At 45.5% G+C, this 20,782-nt stretch overlaps 1 protein-coding gene across 1 annotated transcript; it reads right to left on the bottom strand.

Moving 5' to 3' along the window:
• Positions 1–881: 881 nt before the first annotated feature.
• SD3 (import inner membrane translocase subunit) lies at positions 882–17,788 on the bottom strand. The gene is made up of 8 exons (XM_078584213.1): positions 17,495–17,788; positions 15,881–15,940; positions 15,779–15,797; positions 15,218–15,333; positions 14,206–14,387; positions 13,746–13,794; positions 13,540–13,659; positions 882–1,215 (listed from the first exon to the last, which is right to left on the bottom strand). Exons 1-8 carry the CDS (start codon positions 17,705–17,707, stop codon positions 1,057–1,059), a joined length of 918 nt encoding a protein of 305 aa, XP_078440339.1. The 5' UTR covers positions 17,708–17,788; the 3' UTR covers positions 882–1,056.
• Between the last annotated feature and the right edge of the window lie 2,994 nt (positions 17,789–20,782).

The following is a 20,782-nucleotide window of genomic DNA, read 5'->3' as shown; positions in this document are numbered from 1 at the left end:
CATAAAAATGAATTTTTATGCGCTAAAAACAATTTAGAAAGAAATGGAGGGAAAGCCAAAAAGAACTTTTTTGTACTTATAAAAATTATTGGGTCTAGGAATTTTGAGGCAATAATCAGCAAAATTGAGTAGGCGTTTGGTTCACAGGGCAGTGAAGGAGGATTCATCCTGGAAATTATTTAAAATATTAAAAATGACATATTTAGAACTGCAGTAAAACTTTTAAAATGCTAGTTTCATTGTAATAAAAATACATTGTACGACGAGGGGACAAAAACACCAAATAACCTTTTTTCTTTGAATAAAGAGCTTTCATATGGTCAGTGTTTACAAAATTAACCTTATATCTTTGAACTGTATAGCCTTATAGCTTTCCTATAAGAAGACAATTTTCTGTCCTAAAATTCATTTTATCAAGAAAGCGGGAAAAAGCCCAACAGTGTTTCTTTCTTACCAGAATTAAATTAAATTACAAATTCAAGATAATTCAAATTTCCTTTGAACAAAGAAATATTGTTGGAAGAAACGGGGGAAGGCACAAAAAGAAATGTTTTCTTAAAATGAAGAGCTTTTCTGGAGTTAGAAAAATTGAGGAAATATGCAGCAAACCATGAGAATCAGGGGGGGAAGGGTTACGTAGTATTCCACATGGACATTAATACAAAATAAACATATATTTATAAAAAAATGAGACCCATAAGTGGCTATTTTATTGTTACTTAAAACAATCTTAAAATAAATAAATACTTTCCTTAAGATCAATACTTTTTCCCCTAGAATTACAATTTTGAGGGATGGGGAGCAAAACAGGAGAATCAAGGGGGTAACATAGTATTCCGCATGGGCATAAATACAAAATAAACTTGTATATGTCAAAATAATGAAAAAAAACATAAAGGGCTATTTTCTTTGCACTTAAAAACATTTTAGGAAGTAAAGGCAAACGCCCAAATAATTTTTTCCTTAAAAATAAAGAGTTTTTCCTTGACTTACAATTTAGAGGGGAATAAGGAGCAAAATTTTTCGAGGCGTTTGGATCAGTGGAAAGAGGGAGAATCAGGCGGGGACGTACGATTCGAGCATGAGGCGACTTTGCGAGGGAGCGGTGACGTCAACGATGAGATAAGTGAATTTCCACTCTCGGTCAACCTTGTCTCTAAACATCTCACTGTAGACTCTGCCTGCCCCGTGGGGCCCACGGATGTAAAAGTTAACCTGAGTAAAAAGTCAACGCTGGTTAACTAAAAAACCCAAATAAAAATCTGGGTTTATCGCAAGAAATTTCCCTATTTCGATTAGATTTTAATATTTTTCATCACCCCAGGAGCATATAAAAATCATTTGTAGAAATCATATTGAAATAAACAACGTGATGAGATGTTTGTGAAAAGTTACAGCAGGAATACACATATTTTAAAGCTTCTAGAGGCAAAGATAGAAAGAGAGGGTTAATCTTCAAGTCCTATTCCGAGGTTTAACATACTGAGAAGTGTACTTTAAAGGCACCAAATAAAATTCTAGGAGACAGGTGGTTAATTTTCCGGACTTAATAAGATTTTAAGGGGCAGAGAAGTGTATCTTAAAGGCAGGATAGTAGATTCTAGAGATAGAGAGCTTAATCTTCGCAGATAAGTGAGAGGTAATAGAGGCAGAGAACCATATTCTAAAGGCATCTCATAAAAAATCTAGTGGGAGAGAGAGGAGTTAAATCTTCCCGACCTAATGAGATGCTTGAGAGGCAGAGAAGTATATTTATAAAGCCACACTAGTAGATTCTAGAGAGAGCTTCTCATTTTCTAGAAAGAGACTAAGTTTGAAACGGTATTTAATAGAAACCCACCATCAGATCCAAGAGAAAAGTTCCCAACCGATGATCAAAACTGAAGCACTATACAGATAGATGTAGAGGGGATAATCGTCATAATTCCAGAGAGAGTTTAAAGCGCCATATTTTAGAGAGAAAAATTGAGGAAGGAGCTTAATCTTCACATATTTCAGAGAGACCTTCAATCAAATATTATTTAAGATTGTTATACAGAGGATCTTACTCATGCTTATTTTTAGTTTTATTTATATTTTATTCACCGGTTAAGTGACTTATTCACTCACGAGTGAATTAAGACGCTTACACTCACCTGACTCATGTATCTCATGGGTATTTAAACCCCAGACTCTTAGTAAGAGAAATGTTGTTCTTTCTTCCTAAACTCTAAACATGGCGGCTGCCGGCTGGTGTGTTCTGCTCCAGCAGAACTGACATAGTTTCAGAGCCATGGATAGAAAGTCTCCAGCTGAAATCACGACTGTCTTCCGCTGTTCATCACCATCAGCTTCCACCACGGGAAAGAAATCAAAGTGAGATACTACCTAGAATAGTGGCCAAACCTCTGTCAACATCCACAATGGAGCAAGTTAACGCATTTGACATTGGAGTAACTTTAGATAGTCAGAATTATGGAGAGAAACCAGTCTCTATGAAGATTTTACATCCACTGCCTCAAGTACCAGAGAAATCATGACCGTCTTCCGCTGCTCATCATCATCAGCTTCCACCACAGGAATGAAGAAGGCAAAGTGAGATACTAACAAGAATAGTTTTTTTTTTTGAAAACAATACTGCCAAGAATAGTGGTCAAACCTCTGTCAACATCCACAATGGAAATATTGCATCTGATATTGGAGTAACTTTAGACAGTCAGAATTATGGAGAGATACCTGTCTCTATGAAGATTTCACATCCATTGCTTCAGGTACCGGAGAAAGTTAAAGTCTCTGGAATGAATTTCCATCAGTGTCTGAAATTTGTTATGCTGACACTGAAGGCTAAGTGTTTCATTAAACATATGGTGAATGACCCAGTGGCAGAAGATTTTTTTGAAGAAAGACTCAGTGGCAGAAGATAGCCCACTATTCGAAGCATCACAGAAAAAGCCTTCATCCAAACCTGGATTTTAGCACCCTAGCCCCCCGAAATGTAAAACTTTCTTCACATTGACACCGTGAAGCTGATGTTGGATCAGGTCCACACAAATTTCTCCACGAAGAATGATATCTGGCTGGGTTTATGCTTTCATTGACCGAGGTCAGAAAATGACGCAAAGAAACAGATCGATAATGGAATAGGCATGTGAGTTTAAGGTATTCTGACATGAAATAGACCAATATTGGCCTATATTGTCTCCTGATGGGCTGGGTAGACAACAGTCGGACACAAGGATCTCATGATACTATTGTTTCTGGTAGGTGAGAATTCTGTGAACGAAGGGGTGAGGAAGCAGATCATTCACTAGGAGAAAGTATGAACTTTAAATAAACCTATTCATAGTCTGATGGAGGAAAGCAGACTGAAGGTTCACTCTGCTGTTGTGAGGCATGGGCCCTCAGCCTTACTCTCCAAGAAAGCTCCTGGCCCAACAACAGCACAGGAGGGAGAGCAGGAGTGTGGTTTATAATCATAATGGTGGCAACAAATCTGCCTCAAAAGATGGAGTCAAGGAGGATCCAAGTGATAGTTTTAACAGTACTCACTGCAAAAGCAATCTGCATGCCAAGGAGACTTCTTCACGCTATACGGACATTCTGAAAGAAAAGGGGAAGGTTGACCCCCATTCAGTCAAATGCATATTCATTGGCTATTTATCTACTCAGAGGGCTACAAGTGCTAGTTTTTTTTCTCTGCCAGTATGACAATTGATGAATGTGCAGCGTCCTATGGTAAGAACTCTTAGCTGGCAACCAATGCCTCAACCAATTCACCAGTTGATCTGTTGTGTCTGCCATTCCACCTACAGAAAACAGAACCAATGAATAATATGCAATCAAAGCTCCCAACACTGAGTCCTAAACATCTGCTAGTGGATGATGAGGAAGCAATTCCTGATGTTCCTGATTCTGGGTCTGGAGAGGACCAACCGACTGAGGAAGGTCTCCAGTGGCCCATTGCGTTGTGTAACGGAGCTTTAAGTCACACTTGTCAGACATTTCTCTCTATGTTTAACTCCGTTGAAGAAGAATGGCACTTGGGAGCAAGTAATACTACGTCCTGGGAAAAAAGCAGTCAGATGTAAATGGGTCTTTACTCCCAAGTATAGAGCACATGGACAATTAGAACACTATATGGCTCGTCTGGTAGCAAAGTTTTACAGTCATATGGGATTTGATCTTTTTGAAATGTTGCTCCACTGGCCAAGCTGGATACTGTTCAGATCCTACTGGTCTTAGCTTCTCATGTGGACTGGAATATATGACAAAATGATGTGAGGAATGCATTTCCCCACGGTGAACAGGAAGAAGTTCACCAGACTGTACGACCTAGATTTAAACATGCCTATAATGCCGGTATGGTTTGTAGTTTAAAGAAAACTCCTACGGTCTAAAGCAGTCTCCACAGATGTAGTTTAGAAGATTTGCCAAGACTGAATAAACTGGGGTATCGTCCAGGCAATGGAGACCACACCCTATTTTTCAAACATCAAGTGGCCAGAGTGACAACCCTGATCATCCAGTTGCTGGGAATGATCCAGTATCTTCAAGAATCACTGGCGGCAGAGTTTCAAATTAAGTCATGTTGGAGACTGAGATATTTCTTCGGCATGGGGGTGGCCTACTCCAGAAATCACAGATTTCTGGCACATCACAAATACATCTTGGATATTCTCAGCGAAGGAGATCAACTGGCTTGTAAAACAGAGAGCACCCAAGTCGACCAAACACAAAGCTAGGGATCAGAGAGGATAGCCCACCCACTGAGCCGGGAGTCATATCGATGACTTATCAGAAGGTTAATTTAATCTGAACATTTGTTGTGAGCCTGCGTAGCCAGTATATGCATGAACCTCGTTAAGTATACTGATACGAACCTTGATCTAGGTTCGTATCTGAGGGAGGTTGGAGGACGAGGTTAGGTAGAAGTTCCCGGGGTAGAGAGGCGAAACGGGAAGAGTAGAAGAGGAAGCCGAGCAGAGGGTGTAGGGATCGGCCGGGAACGAGCCGCCTGGAGATGCAGTGAAGAAGAGACGATCGCGAGGGATGGGGATCGTGGAGGGAGACTGAGTGTAGATGCAGGAGAGACGAGAGGAGAGGGGAAAACTAACATTCACTTAAGAACCAACATCCAAGTCTGCCCCCCTTAGAGGGAGGGCTGAGCTATTTAAAGGAACATAAAAGGAAGTCATGACGAGAATGCCTTCGACACGGCCCGAGAAATCTAGCATATACCTACAGGCTGCTCATCATGTTCTGGCATACCTAAAAAGTATACATTGCGAGGGTGTCTAGTTCAAAAAAAGGAGGGATAAAAGTGTTTAAGTCTACACTGATGTTGATTATGCAGGTTTGGTGATGGACAGAAGATCAACCTCAGATGTGTGTCTGAGCTTGGTGAGCCGGAAAAGTCAGAAGCAACATGTTGTTGCCAGGTCTAGCCAAAGGTATATGTGAGGGCATATGGGTTAGAGGAATCTTATACAACCTACAGTTCCAATTTGAGGAACAGTGTCTATATTGTGACGATAAGTCAGCTCTAGCTATTGCTCATAACCCAGTTCAGCATGATACCATGAAACATGTTGAGATCAATCTTCATTTCATCTATGAAAATATTGAAGCCAGGATTATCCAGCTGTTGTTTGTGGGATCCTCTGAGCAGGTTGCAGACATATTCACCAAGGGGCTTCGTCCCTTCGCATTCTTCAAGTTGGTTGGCAAGCTCGGCATGAACAACATACACATAAAGCTTGAGGGGGGATGTTGAGCAGAATATCTTCTGTTAATTTTCGGCTTCTGTTATTCACTGTTTAAGTGGCTTATTTACGCACTGGTAAATTAAATCATTTAAACTTGCCCTGGCCCAAGCCGGCTCTTCTACTTCATGGGTATTTAAATCCCGGACTCTAAATAAGAGTTATGTTATTCTTTTTCCTAAATCCTAAATGTCGAGGTTGGATGGTCTGTTTTCTTTTTTTTTTTTGAAGAGAAAAGGGAGTCACCCGTAAATCGGTGCCCCCGTTGCCATTGCGATGTAAATCATTATAGTGTACGGCAAAAACAAGAAATCAAAACACGGTTACATGCCGCAATGCCACACCGAAGCAATAGCCCTGGCGTCTTGTAAGACCGCCAGAGCTGCCGGTGGGCGACTCCGAAAGATGACCTCATTTCGGTGAAGCCACAAAGCCCATAGGGTGGCAAAAAATTTTTGCCATTCAGCTTCACTCCGGTATGGTCCTCCCCGGAGCGATGTCCAGAAGGACTCAACTGCTCGGGTGACCACACCAGGGACGTCTTCCGTAGTCCACACCTTCCGTGCCAGGGGGCAACGGAAAGGGAGATGGTCACAGTCCTCAATTTCACCCATGCACAGGCCACACTCGGCTGATTCCCCCGGGAGCCAGCGCTGCCGTACAGAGCGCGTAGTGAGGCGACATCTCTGCAGCAGCCAGCCAAATACCTTCACTGTCAGGGGGATCTTCCGCTTCCAGACTAGACGGCACCCCCCTGGTAGATCTGGGGCAGCCGGGGACTGGGATTGACATAGTTGTGTGTATGCCGTTTTTGCGGAGAAAGCGGCTCCCTGCCATACGACTTGGTCGGCCTCGTCCTCATTGGGCGTAAGCTGCCCCAATGTAAGCCGCAGCTCTAGGAGGTCCCACTGTCGTTGATCTGACAGCAGCCCTCGAAAGGTTGGCGACCATCCCCCGTGCCAGCACTCCCGGACCGTAGCACCCGGATCCTCCGCTAATGCGAACAGACGGGGGTATGCCTCCTTTAGCCTCCCTTGCCCCGACCAATCATCGAGCCAGAATCGAAATGTCCTCCCATCGCCAATCTGGGGGGCGTAGTACTGCCGAGTCAGTTGGGCGACCTGTGCAACACCTCGCCAGAACGCAGACGGCCTGCGTTGTCGGCCACCCAGGTTGTGCCAATCCAGGCTGGTGCCGTAGGCATCTCGAAGGATCTGAGGCACTAGACTTTCCGATGGCTGGAGCAACCGGCATACCCATTTAGATAGGAGTGCCTGATTGGAGAGCTGCAGGTCTAGAATGCCGAGACCTCCGGCTCTGGTAGGTCGGCATACGTCCTTCCAAGCCACCCGTGCCGCTCCCCGGCAATCCCCTGGTTGGCTGCCTTTCCAAAAGAATCGCCGCATAAGGGACTCCATGCGGGTCTGAACAGTCGCCGGGACTTGGAATACTGACAAATAGAAGGTTGGGATGGCCGAGAGCACCGCCTTGATGAGAACCAGCCGCCCCCCCTTGGACAACAGCCTTGACTTCCATCCTTCCAGGCGCCTCTCCATGTTATCAATAACTGGTTGCCAGTCTCGGGCCCGGATCTGCCCCCCAGAGAGCGGGAGCCCCAGGTAGCGGATGGGGAGGGTCTCGGTGGGGGTATCGAGGATGGCGGCGCACCTTTGCTCCATCTCCGATGTCATGCCAAATCCCACAACCAACGATTTATGCCGATTGAGACGAAGACCTGCAAAATCAGCAAACAAGTCAAGTAAAGTGGAGACGGTCTCCGCCGCCTCAGCCGATCCCTCGATGAAGAATATCGTGTCGTCGGCGTACTGCAATAGCGGGATTCCCTGGGCCTGGCTAGGAGATTGGAATCCCCGGAGCAGTCCCCTCCCACAGAGCTGCTGAGTGCATATGGCTAAGGCGTCCACAGCGAGGACGAATAGCAGTGGCGCCAACGGGCATCCCTGTCGAACCCCACGTTGTGGCTGGATCCATCCCCCTTCGGGTCGCCCATCAAGCAGAATGGAGAAGGAGTGGGTTGTCACACATAGTTTCACCCACCGGATCCACATCTCGGGAAAGTTTCGCCGACGCAGCACCGCCCACAAAAAACCCCAGTCCAAGGAATCATACGCCTTAGCGAAATCCACCTTCCATAGGAATGCAGTGGTTCCTCGGCGCTTCCATGCCGCCACCATTTCCCCTGCCAGGACGGTGCTGTCCGTCATCATCCTGCCCGGAATGAAGGCGGACTGACAGGGGCTGATGAGTCCATCAATCACTTCCCGCAAGCGATTAGCCAGCACTTTGGCCATGATGAGATAGATGGAGTTAGAGAGGGAGATGGGCCGAAAATCACCAACATCTTCCGCTCCTTGCTTTTTAGGCAATAACACGACGTGGGATCCGTTAAGCCGAGCCATGTTGGACTCCCCCCTCCAGAATTGTGCCATGGTTTGCATCAGATCCGGGCTGACAGATGGCCAAAACTCTTTGTAGAAGAATACCGGAATGCCGTCGGGTCCGGGGGCCCCCTCGGCATTGAGGCCCCGTATAGCCGCCACAACTTCATCCTCCGTGAATGGAGTAATCAGCCCTTGTTTTTGGGGCTCCATCAGCATGGCTGCGCCGCGGCCCGACCATCGCCATACATGCTTAGGTCCCTTCCGAGAGACGGCAAAGAAATGCCGTGCAAGAGCCTGGCCTATCTCTGTCGCCTCCGTGTGTATCGTGCCCCCCACACGGACTCTCGCAATCCGGTTCCTCCTTCGCCGCCCGCTGGCGCACATGTGGAAGAATCTGGTGTTAGCGTCCCCCTCTTTGAGCCAAAGTTGCCTCGAACGTTGCCGCCAATCCATTTCCCGCTTGTAGTCCTCTTCTGTCACCACGGATTTGTGTCGGCGCCGTTCCTGCATCTCCGCCCCCGTGAGGGGCCTGCTATCTTCGATGTCATCCCACTGCTTTATCTGTATCAAGGATGCATCTCTACGGCGGCTCCGTTCCACTCTCCTCTGCTTTTGGGTCGCCTTTAGAAACAAGCGGAGGTCGCGCAGCTTGGCAGAGAGATCCCAAGCTACAACTGAGGGGTGCTGCCATGCCTCCCACCAATCCTGGACTTCGGTCCGGAACCTGTTTTCTCGTAGCATTGATCTATCGAGCTTGAAATAGGTGGATTGCCGGCCATCCGTCCGTGGCCGCCACACAATAGGCGAGTGGTCGGACAGCGGTCGTGGTAACGCCACAACCTTGGCCGACGGGTAGGCCTCCATGAGTTCTGTCGAGCAGAGGAATCTGTCCAGCCTCGATAGGGAGTGTGGATGGGCCGAGCTGCGCCACGTATATGTGCAATCTGACGGGCCCATTTCCTGGAGCCCTTCGGTGGAGATGAAGTCCCAAAGCTGTTGTGACCCATAGTCGCGCCCCCCCGCGCCATTCGGCCGATCTCCAGCTTCTAGGGTGACATTGAAGTCCCCCCCCGAAGAGAAGGGGGAGCCCCCGGAATCGCCCTGCCACCAACTCCAGGTCCTCCCATAGCTCTACTCGGTTGGGTGGAGACGCCGGACCGTACACCGATATGATCACCCATTGCCATCCGTCCGTGCGGCGTGTCAATTTTACAGCCACCAGATGATGCCCGCTCCATCGATCAGCTTCTTCGGAAAGGTCCTCTGACCATGCCACCATCACACCTCCGGCTCGGCCCGTGGCCGGAAGTGCCGCGAAGCCCTGTAGATGCCCCTGCCCCACGGCATTCCAAGTGTGCACATCACACGTTTCCAGCATTGTTTCCTGAAGGCAGACCGCTGTAGTTCCCCATTCTCGGAGATACTGGCCGATGATCCTTCGACTTCGGGCATCCCGGAGCCCACGAACATTCCATGAGACGCACTTCATGGAGAAACCGGTCGGACCTCGTCAAGCTGAGGCACTAGGTGTACCCCTGCCGCCTTTGCGATCTTGACCGCGCCTGGAGTTATTGCAGCTGGGACCGTGGTCCTGTTGATCTCTTCCAGGTAAGTGGTGACCTCCTGTCGTGACATGATCGTGCACGGCTTCCGGTTGCTGCCCTTCCATTTGTAGTATCGATGCTGCGCCTCTAGCATGCGCTTTGCACGCCCCATGTTTACCGCCCGGATGACCCTGTTGCTGTGGTCCCGGTCCTCTCCGTGGAGGCATTCACCTGCATCGGCCGAGCCTACTGGCTGGGTCAACGCGGGTCTCAGATAGCTGTCCGTCACCGTAGGCTGAGCGTGGTCCGGGTCCCCGATAGCAAGGTCTGAGCTTGGCCCCGGCGAAGATGTCGGAGGCAGCACTAGCGGGGGAGCCGCCGCCGTGCCCCCCTCCAACATTACTGTCCCCCTGGCAGCGATGGGGATCTCAATCTCCGAGGTGGGAGAGGTCGACAGACTCGTGACGGCTGATGGAGCGGGAGTCACCCTCCCCGCATCCGTGCTATACTGCTGCATCACTTGGACGGGCGGCGACTGGTCCATCGCTAGTGGCGATGGTTCCGACCAAGGTGTTGGGACTGCAGCCGCTTGAAATGAGGTCGCTGTTGTCGGGGATTTATGGGGCGACGCCGTCTTGCTTCAATGAGTTGCCGCAGGGGTAGGATTGGTCCCTTCCCCATTAGAATGGGAGCTGTCTGCCTCCAGCGACGGATCCTCGGGGCCGCAGTCTTGGGCTGCTTGAGTTAGATGAGACTGGCGGCCGGGGCTTGACCGTGGCGGCGGAGGGGGAGGGGGTACAACAACCTGGGCCATGAAGACGGTCTCATCCCCTTCGAAGACGACGGCCGGCGGGATGATCGCCCCCGCGGGGACTGCAATCTCTACGGCAACGCTGTTCGGGTCGCCTGACTTGAGGCCGGTAGAGATGATCCGTCGTAGGGAGCCAATAGGCCGTGTAATCTTGTCTAGGTGCACCCATGCCCGGCGTCCGAACGGGATCCCCCGAAGTTCAAGAAACACGGTATGTTGGCTGGATTTGTTCGTCCCATCAGCAGGAGTCGGCTTGCGCCATAGGATTCGGCCGCCTCCGTTGACTTCCTCTTCCCGTCCCCGTAATGCCTGGAAGGTGGCCCTCGTCAGATTGCGCAGGAAGAAATCCCCCGAGGATAGTTGATGAAAATCAGCGCTCTCCGTGTCTGGCCACTGGGACTGGAGGTGTTGCAGCACTTGTTCCTCCTTTGGCAGGCCACTAAGCGCCACCCCAACCAAGCAGAATATAGGCAGGTCTGGTGGGGGCCAAATCGAGACAGGCGCTCGGTGGCGTATCCGCGCGTTCGGGCAGGCGGCCTGGCGGTGCCCCAAACGGAGGCATAGGCGGCAGACAACCGGTTCCCGGCACTCCCGGATCATATGACCTCGTGAGAGGCACCGAAAACACCGCTGCTCGCCCATTCTGGTGACGGCCCGGAGATCAACCGGCGGGTGGCGACGTCGGCGGCGTTGTACTGTCGTCCATCCCGCTTCCTCGTCCTCATCGCCCAAGATGGCCAGCGTTGCTCTAGTTGCTTATGCATAGGATTGATGCCGCTGTGACGAGACTGCCTGTGCCGGTACGGCGGTTGAACCCGAATCTACTTCGGTGCGTTCGGCTGGGGCGGGGGGCGGTGTAGGTCGGCACTGCAGACGTGTACGAGAACGGCTGCGTGCAGGTGCCCGAGGACTGTATCGCCTTGGCCGGGTCGGATGGGGTCTCCTTGGTGGCTGTTGGGCTTGTCGCCACCCTGGCCTCGCCCGATCAGCTGTCACGGATGTCGGAGGGGATGGCCGTTGTCGCGCCAGGTGTCGCCGCAGCGAAGCTGAGCATTATGTCTGTCTACGCATCGGGCTATTCCGGCCACGACACGGGCAGGGGCTGTGCCTGCGATGTCGCGGTCCCCGGGCGTGAGGGCCATACTCGGTCGGCTCCTGTCTCGCCCTGGCCCGCGACACGTGGTCCGTCGTGGACACCGTGGCCCGCGCTGGGTGGCGTGGGTGTTTGAGGACCGCCCCACGACCGCTTCTCATGCGGGCGACATCATGCGATCAGAAGGGTGCAGATCCCCGCGCGCGGAGTCGCCGTTCCGTGCTACCTCCAGGGGGGGCTGGAGGTAGCCGTCCGACTGTCGGGGCTGTTTGGGGGCGCCGGCGACTTTGCCTTCGGCCAGAGAATGAGGGGTGGGGCTCGGCGGTGAATTCCGCTGTCGCCGTAGTGGGTAATGGGAGGTTGGGGGTCCGCCCGAGTAAGCCGTCCTGTGCGACGGCGGGCATCCTCCCCCGGGGAGCGGGCGCTGGACCTCCGGCGGGGCGATGGACCCCCGACGGAGGAACTGTCGGGCGATGGATCCCCGACGGGGGAACCGTCGGGGCGCGGTGATGGATCCCGACGGGGAACCGCCGGGTGGGGCTGGACCCCCGACGGGGGAACCGTCGGGGGGGGGAGGGGCCGTTGGCGACCGTCGGGTTGACCTCCGACCGTCGGGGGGGAGGGGCGGTCCTTGGATGGTCTGTTTTGCTCTTGCAGAACAGACAAAGACTAACCCAACATTGGATCAAAGAGATGCATGCCCAGAAGACGTACCAAATAGTGGCACTAACAATGGTTAGATATTTTAGAGGCATCCACACATCTTTTTGAGAGTAAGAAAATAAGAGGATTTTGATGTCTCATGTCATAGAGAAGTCTTGTCTGAAAATTGCATCTTTGAATTAGCCAGCATTCAATCAAATAGATGGGTCTCCATCAGATGGTTCAAATTGAAAAGAAAAAGAGGTGGTCAGAGAGAAACGTCCCTAATAACCAGAGAGAACCAAAAACATTTTAGGAAGAAAGGAACTTAACCTTCTTGAGTTCTTGAGAGTGGTTTTGTTTGAAAATGTCACCTAAAGCTAGCATACATTAGATAAAATATGGGATGCCCATTGGAGGATCCGAACTGTACTGAAGATACAGAGAGATAGCGAGCAGAGCAGAATATTCCTTTGTTCTAGAGAGGTTTTAGAGGTATCTGTTACGATACCTTGGATTACGTATAAAAGAAAAAACAAAGGAGGAGAGAGAGAAGATAATGGGAATGAATCTGCACGTGGGACTGTACTTGGATCCACATGTGTGGAGTCAATATTGTTCACCAATGGAATAGCTATCTCCTGGTCACTCTTGCCAGAAACCCTAAGGGTAGCGGGATTGAACAACAGCAACACACACATTACATTTACATTCCTGGTTTAAATACCAGGTCATGGATACACGAATTTGGGCTAACAGCAAGGCCCATTAGTCTGGAAATAGGAAATAGATGAAAAAATAAAATAACAAGAAATAGAAAGACGTAAAATAAAGATAGACTATCTCGGCTGACAAATACAGTACAAGATCGTTACTGCCCGGGTTAGGAGCGAGGACTTGCTCCTATATAAAGGAACCCCTTCTGGAAGGGAAGGGAATTGGTCATTTGCGGGAAGAACTTGGAGATCGGGAGGCATTGCTGAGTTCAAGCTGCATCCGCCTGGAGAGTTTGAGATGGCACTACAGGTCTGAAAATTTTCCTCTTTGTCTGAAGAATTGTCATCTCTGCAACTCTCATTGTGAGAAAATTCTTTTTTTTTCAAAATTCGATTCTTGAGTTAGTTGGAACTCTATCAGTATCCAAGCAGAGTCTGGAGCGACTGATTGTACAGAGAGAGGTTTTGTTTGAAAATTGCAAAAAGATAGGCCCAGCATCCCATCAAACGGATGAATACCCAGGAGATGGTCTAAACTCTAGCAGTAAAACTAATTGGGCATATATGAAGAGAGAAAAAGAAAACTATACCTCAATGTGCTCAACACCGTCTTCATCAGTCCAAACCTTGTGAGCGATTCGTTGCCGGGCGGCACGATTCCTGCTCTCCTGCCCATACCCGGTGACAGGGGATCCAATTCTAACCCTGACCTGATATCTCCAATAAAGTCAGCCAGCAAATATTTGAAACCCCAAATTTGAGAAATAAATGGAAACTAAAATATATTTTCAGGCACCTGGCTGTCACTCTGGACTCTCTCGAGGGCTTTTCCATAAATCTTATACCTGCCATTAAAATAGATAAAAATTAAACTGATCATTACATCACTATTAAGTACGCATTAAAAAATCAACCAAAAAATTTAATCAAGCATAAAAACCATGTCTTTCTTTACGGCTGTAGAACATTACATTAAAACTAGATTTATTCTTGATTTTGAGACGCAGAAGACAATCACAAAGAAAATTTTAATCAAAAGTAAACCTTTCTTTTATTCAATTTGATTCAAATTGAAACCACAAAAATGTTGAAGCGTGAAAATGTTGAAACTCTAGGTTCAGATAAATTGAAGGGTAGAATAAAACTCCAGACCTTGTCTGCTTGTGAATTATACCCTATTTAAAGTTAAAAAATTCAAAAAGAACCATTTTATAAAAATATAAAATCGCAATGGTTGATGAAAATTTCAGACTTACTCCTTTGGCTCGAAAATCAGCTCCTTAAAAACGGCGTAGGCGGCAGCAGCCGCCGCTGCAAGCCCCAATAGTATGACTATGCTATAAGAGGCACCCTCAGTGAACGTCACTGGTTTCTCAGGAATATTATATGTTGGTGAATCAAACGGATCTTCAGAAGTAGCCAAATCTTTCCTAGAATCCTGGAGATGGAGAATTGAAGAAAAAAATCACATCTAAATCAAGAACCAATTTGAAAAACAAAGATCAATGATAGGAACCTAGGGTAGCTCTCCATTGGGAAATAATCTTCGATGGGCTGAGAGAGAGATAGAGAGAGAAGGATAAGCGAACAATGATTATATGCCCAGGTCCCAGCCAATTCAACTACTTCTCTGCCAACCTTAAGGTCTCCATCGGTTGATCTTCAAAGGGTAAATAAGGAGAGAGAAAGAGAGATGGCTAGAGAGAGAGACGGATAGAACAATGCACACAGGCAGAGATTAGAGCCTGAAACCCATGCAGGATGACCTCCCAGCCAAATCCAACAAATTCTTTTCTGCCTTCCTTATAGTATCCTTCTGAAGGGTACATAGAGCGAGAAAAACAATAGTTCCAGGCCCAGATTGGCACCTGAACCCCCTTTGGGAAGATCTCCCAGCCAAAGTCAATTATTCCTTGTCTGCCCTCATAAGCATCTCCATTGTGCAATGACCGTGGAAAGTTAGAGAGAGACAGAAAGAAAGAAAGATATACGAACAATGGTTAAATGCTCAGTTTGACTCCAGGCCCCGTCTGGGATGATCTCCCAGTCAAGTTCAATAGCTGTTTCTTGTCAGCCTTCCATAGAAGGCTACATCTACTTAAAGGAAACTAACCTAAATACAAATAGTTAGAATACCCTTGATAAGGGTCGGGACCTAACAATCAGCAATGAAGAGGAGACCAACCATGATGGAGAAGATGCTACAAGAAACTAGAGTACACAATAAAGTTCATTATACATGCAGTAAGCAAGGAATACAAATCTCACCTCGGCTGCTGCCCGCTGAGATGATTGTGAAGACGTAGAAGATGAGAGTGTTCTGGCAAGAGAAGGGACTATGCTGTATCTTCCGAATGCATTGTTAACGTAGGAGCGATGGAAGCCTAACCAAAAAAAAGAAGGCCTCAGATTGAAATGGCAGATATATTAGTACTTCCTAATTTAATAATGGAAGACATTGATTTGTCTCTTTCATTTTTGAGAAATCATTCATTACAGTGAGAGAGAGAGAAATAGAGACATTGACTGATAGAGAGAGAAACAACCAATGAGAGAAAGAGTAACAGCAAGAGAGTGCTAGATAGAAAACTTGACAGAAAAAGGGATCAAGGAAGAGAACCATAGAGAGAGAAAGAGAGAGAATAGGCGAGAGAGCAAGAGAATGAGATAAAGATTCAGAAAGAGTGCATAAGAGCAAAACAGAGAGAGAGAGAGAGGGAGAAAGAGATCAGCGATCATTCTATGAGTCAAACAAACAACCAGTAGGATTAAATCTCAAACTGTAAAAATTAGGAAAATGATTTCGACACCGAAGATCTATGAACGAACCTTGGCTTCTAGATATGTCCTGCACAGTCAAGAAGATAGACTCAGTCCTCTGTCAACTTGGATAGGATCAAGAAATACCAACAAGGCAGATCAGAACATGACCTTCATTCCAGAATTGGTGGAAGAGGTCAACCAGCTTTGCCTGCTCAAGCCCCCCAAAACCTGTTATCCAACCAGCAGAAGTCACTTCCAGGGAGAAATTAATAAAGAGAAACAGATTTTGCAAGCAATGATGAAAGTTATTACTGTACGCAGCTTGGGTGATGATGACAATTTTATGATTGCCATCGTCATTCTGGTCACCGAAAAAATTACAATGACTATTTCATCAGAGTTTCTCTTCATATAAGTGAATCTAACGGAGAGGGAGTGGTGAAAGGCAATGATCAGACAATTGTTGAAGTCATCGTCGTGCTACCTGCGGACGTGAGACTGTGATAAAGACAATTTCATGATCATCATCGTTATCCTGGACAAGATAAATGACAAGTACGCCAATGACTTGCCATCCTTTCTGGTGATGGCGAACAATAAACAGAACCAACCCAAAAACCTTAAACCATAACCTTCAAATATAAACCATATATCCAAAACCCCAAACCTTCAATCTTAAGCCCTGAACTCTTAAACCCTCAGCCTAAAGCCATTAACTATGAATTCTAAAAAAGATCACATCAAGTCATCAGATGAAATGCTTACACAGGAATGAAATATTATAATTATTAAAAGTAACATATAAAAATGCAAAAATAAGATGAGAAAACTATTTGCACAATGTTGTAAACCAGCAAGTCACTTCCAAAGTGAGTTCCAGATAAAGACACCATAGTTCAGAAAAGAAATATAAAAAGAGAAACATAACCATTAGAGGAACACATCAGTTCATTTTATTGAATAGTTACTCTGTGATGAGATGTTATAACTACAGGTAACATATGACGTTATTAAATTAAGACGAGATAATTTTTACAGAATCTGGAAAATCAACAGAAGTCACCTCCTGCGAAAAATCCCAAAAGCACCATGGTTCACAACAGAGAAAAGAAAAATATTACCATTTGGGGATAACATCTAGTCATTTCATCGAACATTTATATTGAGATGAAAGGTTATCGCCCAACATTGAACATCAGAAAATTAAGATGAGATAATCATCAATAGGATCTGAAAAATCACTCTGGTAACACATATACCAAAGCCGATTAAAAGACCAAAAAATCTACGATGATAAAAAAATAAAGTCGCAGAGACTAGTCTTAGCTGTGATATGAAAACTATATTCCAATAAATTTCCTTTTTAAAATGAAAAATTGATCACCTTTCTACCTTCCTGATCAGAAAAAAACACAAAAAGCCACTTCAACCTACTTGAAATTGATGCCCAAACTCTAGGAAAGCACAATCTATAACGGCATTCTTTCCATGTTGAATAATTACATACATCTTAGATCTAATCAAAGACGGAAATTCAGGACTATATCATTAACTTCAAAGATCCTTAAAATGATAAATTTATGACGCAACCACACCGCAATGACACACTCAAGTACCAACAGAAATTAAATTTACTCTACCACGCATTCGGACCTAAATCATAAACTTTACATGACCGAATTCCTCAAAAACCATACAAACTAACATCAGCCCTCATCATACAACCACAAAATACGAACACATAGACAAAAGAATACACAAAATCACGAAGAAAACACGTACCTTGATGAATCCCTTGACAGAGGAGCAGTCAGATGCAACGCTTGCAATCATACGATCGGCATGAATCGCGGTCCAGGCATCGTTTGTGCCGCTGGAAGCGGCAGGCGACAGCCCCTTCGCCACCTGCCTCAGCAAACCATCAGCTCCATTGCTCGACGACCCACATCGAGAAATCGCTGCCGATGATCGCCTCAGCATCATCATCATCACCATCAACGGCGCTGCTGCCTCTGATCTTCTCCCTCTTCTCTCTTCCCTCTTCCCTCTCTCCACTGCAAATGTTGAAATCCTGATTTAAAGGGCCAGCCTGATATAAAAGTTGTAAACTTTAACGACTAGCTTATTTATATGTATATATATTATTGTGATATAAAAGTTGTAAACTTTAACAACTAGCTGATTTATATGTATATATATTATTGTGATATAAAAGTTGTAAACTTTAACAACTAGCTGATTTATATGTATATATTTGTTGTGGGTTAGTAAGACTTACTGAAGATGGGTGAACAAGTTCATGGGTAGGGAACTGCCTTTCCCGTCCCGTCACACGTCCCTGGGTTTTGAGAAAATCTATCACAGTTGGGTCGCATGTCATGACCCCTCACGTCCCGTTACCACAAGGCGTCATTGTCACACGAGACGTAACATCATATGAACAAATTAATTTTGTAAGTGTGGCTCGTGCTTTGTCTGCCGTCGTCTCTCTGACTCTCTCTCTCCCTCTTCTCTCTCTTGTTCTCTCTCTCTCTCTTAGACTCTCTTTCTCTCTCTTCCTCTTCTCTCTCTTGTTCTCTCTCTCTCTCTCTCTCTCTCTCTCTCTCTCTCCCTCTTCTCTCTCTATGTCATAATTTAAAAAATATTATCACCATCATCAGTGACGGCCATCCCATCACGTCACCCCTCATAGACCCTCCATCATTGTCATGTCACCTACCACTAGTATTTTGTCATGTCATTCTTCACTATCACTGCGTTCTTAAATTTCATCTATCAAGCCCCCGTCAGCATGACGAATGACATGACAGATGATGTTTGTTGTTCCCTATTCATGGGCTATATAGATGGGAAACTTCACCAAGTAGTTTATCTATTTATGGATGAAACCCAAATGGAATATTTACCAGAAATTGAATAAATAAGTTCATGGGTTATGGCTTTAGGTAAATATTTCATTTTAGTTTTATCCATATATTCAGCTTATTCAACTTGTTTAATCAGCTTCAGGTAAATACAAATGAGAAACTTACAAAGCAGCTTATTTATGAAGATAAAACCAAAATGTATCATTTACCTAAAGATGCATAAAAGTTCTTGCAATACAACTAACATAAGCTTGACCAAACCCATTATTTTCATGGATAAAACCAAAATGAAATATATACTTAAGGCTGAATTAACAATTGGATGGGCCACAACTGACATAAACTTGACCTAATATCTTATTTATAAGGATACATGAAAGTAAAATTTACCTAAAGCTAAATAGGTAAGCTCATTGATTCCTAGGTTGGTCCTTTTTATGATTTTTTTCTTCTTACTCCATTTTCAGGTCTGGCATGATCTTGAAAGCATAACAAGGCTGAGCAAGGATTGATTAATTTTATATGCCCGTCAAACCAAATCACACCACCATGTTTTATTTAAGTTCTTGAATAAAATATTACGTTCATTATTATTCCAATGTGATATTTATAATGAACTCCATGAATACGTGCAATGACCTAGTGAATTATGATAATATCATAATATAATTATTATTAGTCTTCAACCATGCATTCTAAATATTCCTATTTGATGAATAGTCGAGGTGGACATCGAATTATCTGCATAGAGTAGCACTAACAAATCCTACTTATATGATAAGTATGGCTGATTCTATGGCTAATAGTGTGGTGACACTAAGGACAAATAGTGGGTGCTCATTGGAGAAAGAGTTCACTGAATTGGTCCGAATAATCCTTGAATGGTATTATACCTAAACATCAATCATGTTGATTCATGCCACGGTTGATAAGTGATCCATTGACCTGAGACACCAAGGACATCTCATGGATGGACAACTACATTTTGCCTACGACTTACGAGCCTCTAATCAGACGATTCAAAAAAGTCATAGCTCCGATGTAGTAGGAAGCTCACAGAGTTGATTGAGTAGTCAAGACGGGATCATCCGACCTGATTGACTCAAGGAAGACGACACAGTAAATCCCTAATGAGGTTAGTGAGGATATTAGAGAATGCATTCTCCAATGATCCCCATAACACATCAGTACTAATCAAATGACGGATTAGGGTTTGACGATCAACCGTACCCTAAGTTGTTCGAGAGTCTCGCGTGGATGATAGATTATACATATATGGTAATCGTTGATATTAAAGGTTCCATAGAGAGTTCAAACACTACTCGATATCTTCTAAAGCACGAGGTGTAGATAGGTGCCCGCTGGCTGGAAATTTGACCCATCAATTGGGTTAAATCAATCCTTAATTATTAATCTAGTTGTTGATATCGTCAATTAATAACGTTGACCAATAATTGTTATTAGGCCACTAAAGTATTAACTAAAATGATACATGGGCCTAGAGGGTCACACACACAAGATCATATAGGCATTGGTAAATATATTTTGAGAAAAAATTGAGTGTAACATATAGGGAAGGAATGCTCATTTTAAGCACCCAGACTAGCCACGCTCATTAAAGATATTCTCTTCTCCATTCCCTACATCATGGTGAGAATATCTTTAATATTTTCAAGGAGAGTTGATGAAGAATAAGTGGAGATACAAGAGCAATGTGATCGCGTGGATACTTCTAGAGGCCGTCATGTGAACGGCTTTAGAAAGATCTCAAAGTGAGAAGTTCAAGGGTGGAACAAGTTCCCCATAAGGGACATATGACATATGATTTTTAAGATTGATTTGGAATAAAAAATCTCTTCTGCATTCAGGAATTTTTTTTCCCATGATTGAACCAAGGCATAGAACCCAATAGGGATGACTGCCCAGTCTGAGCAAAAGTAGATATAATTTTTTATCAGCTATAGCTTTTGAGTTTCCATTGAGTCATCATTCACTAGAATCCTCAAATATTTATGCAAGCTCTTTGATCAAACCATTTACTCTATTTAGCCTTCAACTATTCAAACCCCCAAAACATGTATCTTTTTATATGCTTATTAATAATGGGAAATGGGCTTAATGAAAGAAGAAAAACACAAAACAAAGATATTGGTCAACTAAGCTGATGAGCCATGATGGCTGGACTAAATCAATCAATTGGCCT

Source organism: Wolffia australiana, chromosome 12 (assembly GCF_029677425.1).
Source record: "Wolffia australiana isolate 7733 chromosome 12, ASM2967742v1".
NCBI lineage: Eukaryota > Viridiplantae > Streptophyta > Magnoliopsida > Alismatales > Araceae > Wolffia > Wolffia australiana.
The sequence above is the reverse complement of the archived record's forward strand: the minus strand, read 5'-3'. Positions and strand labels throughout refer to the sequence as shown.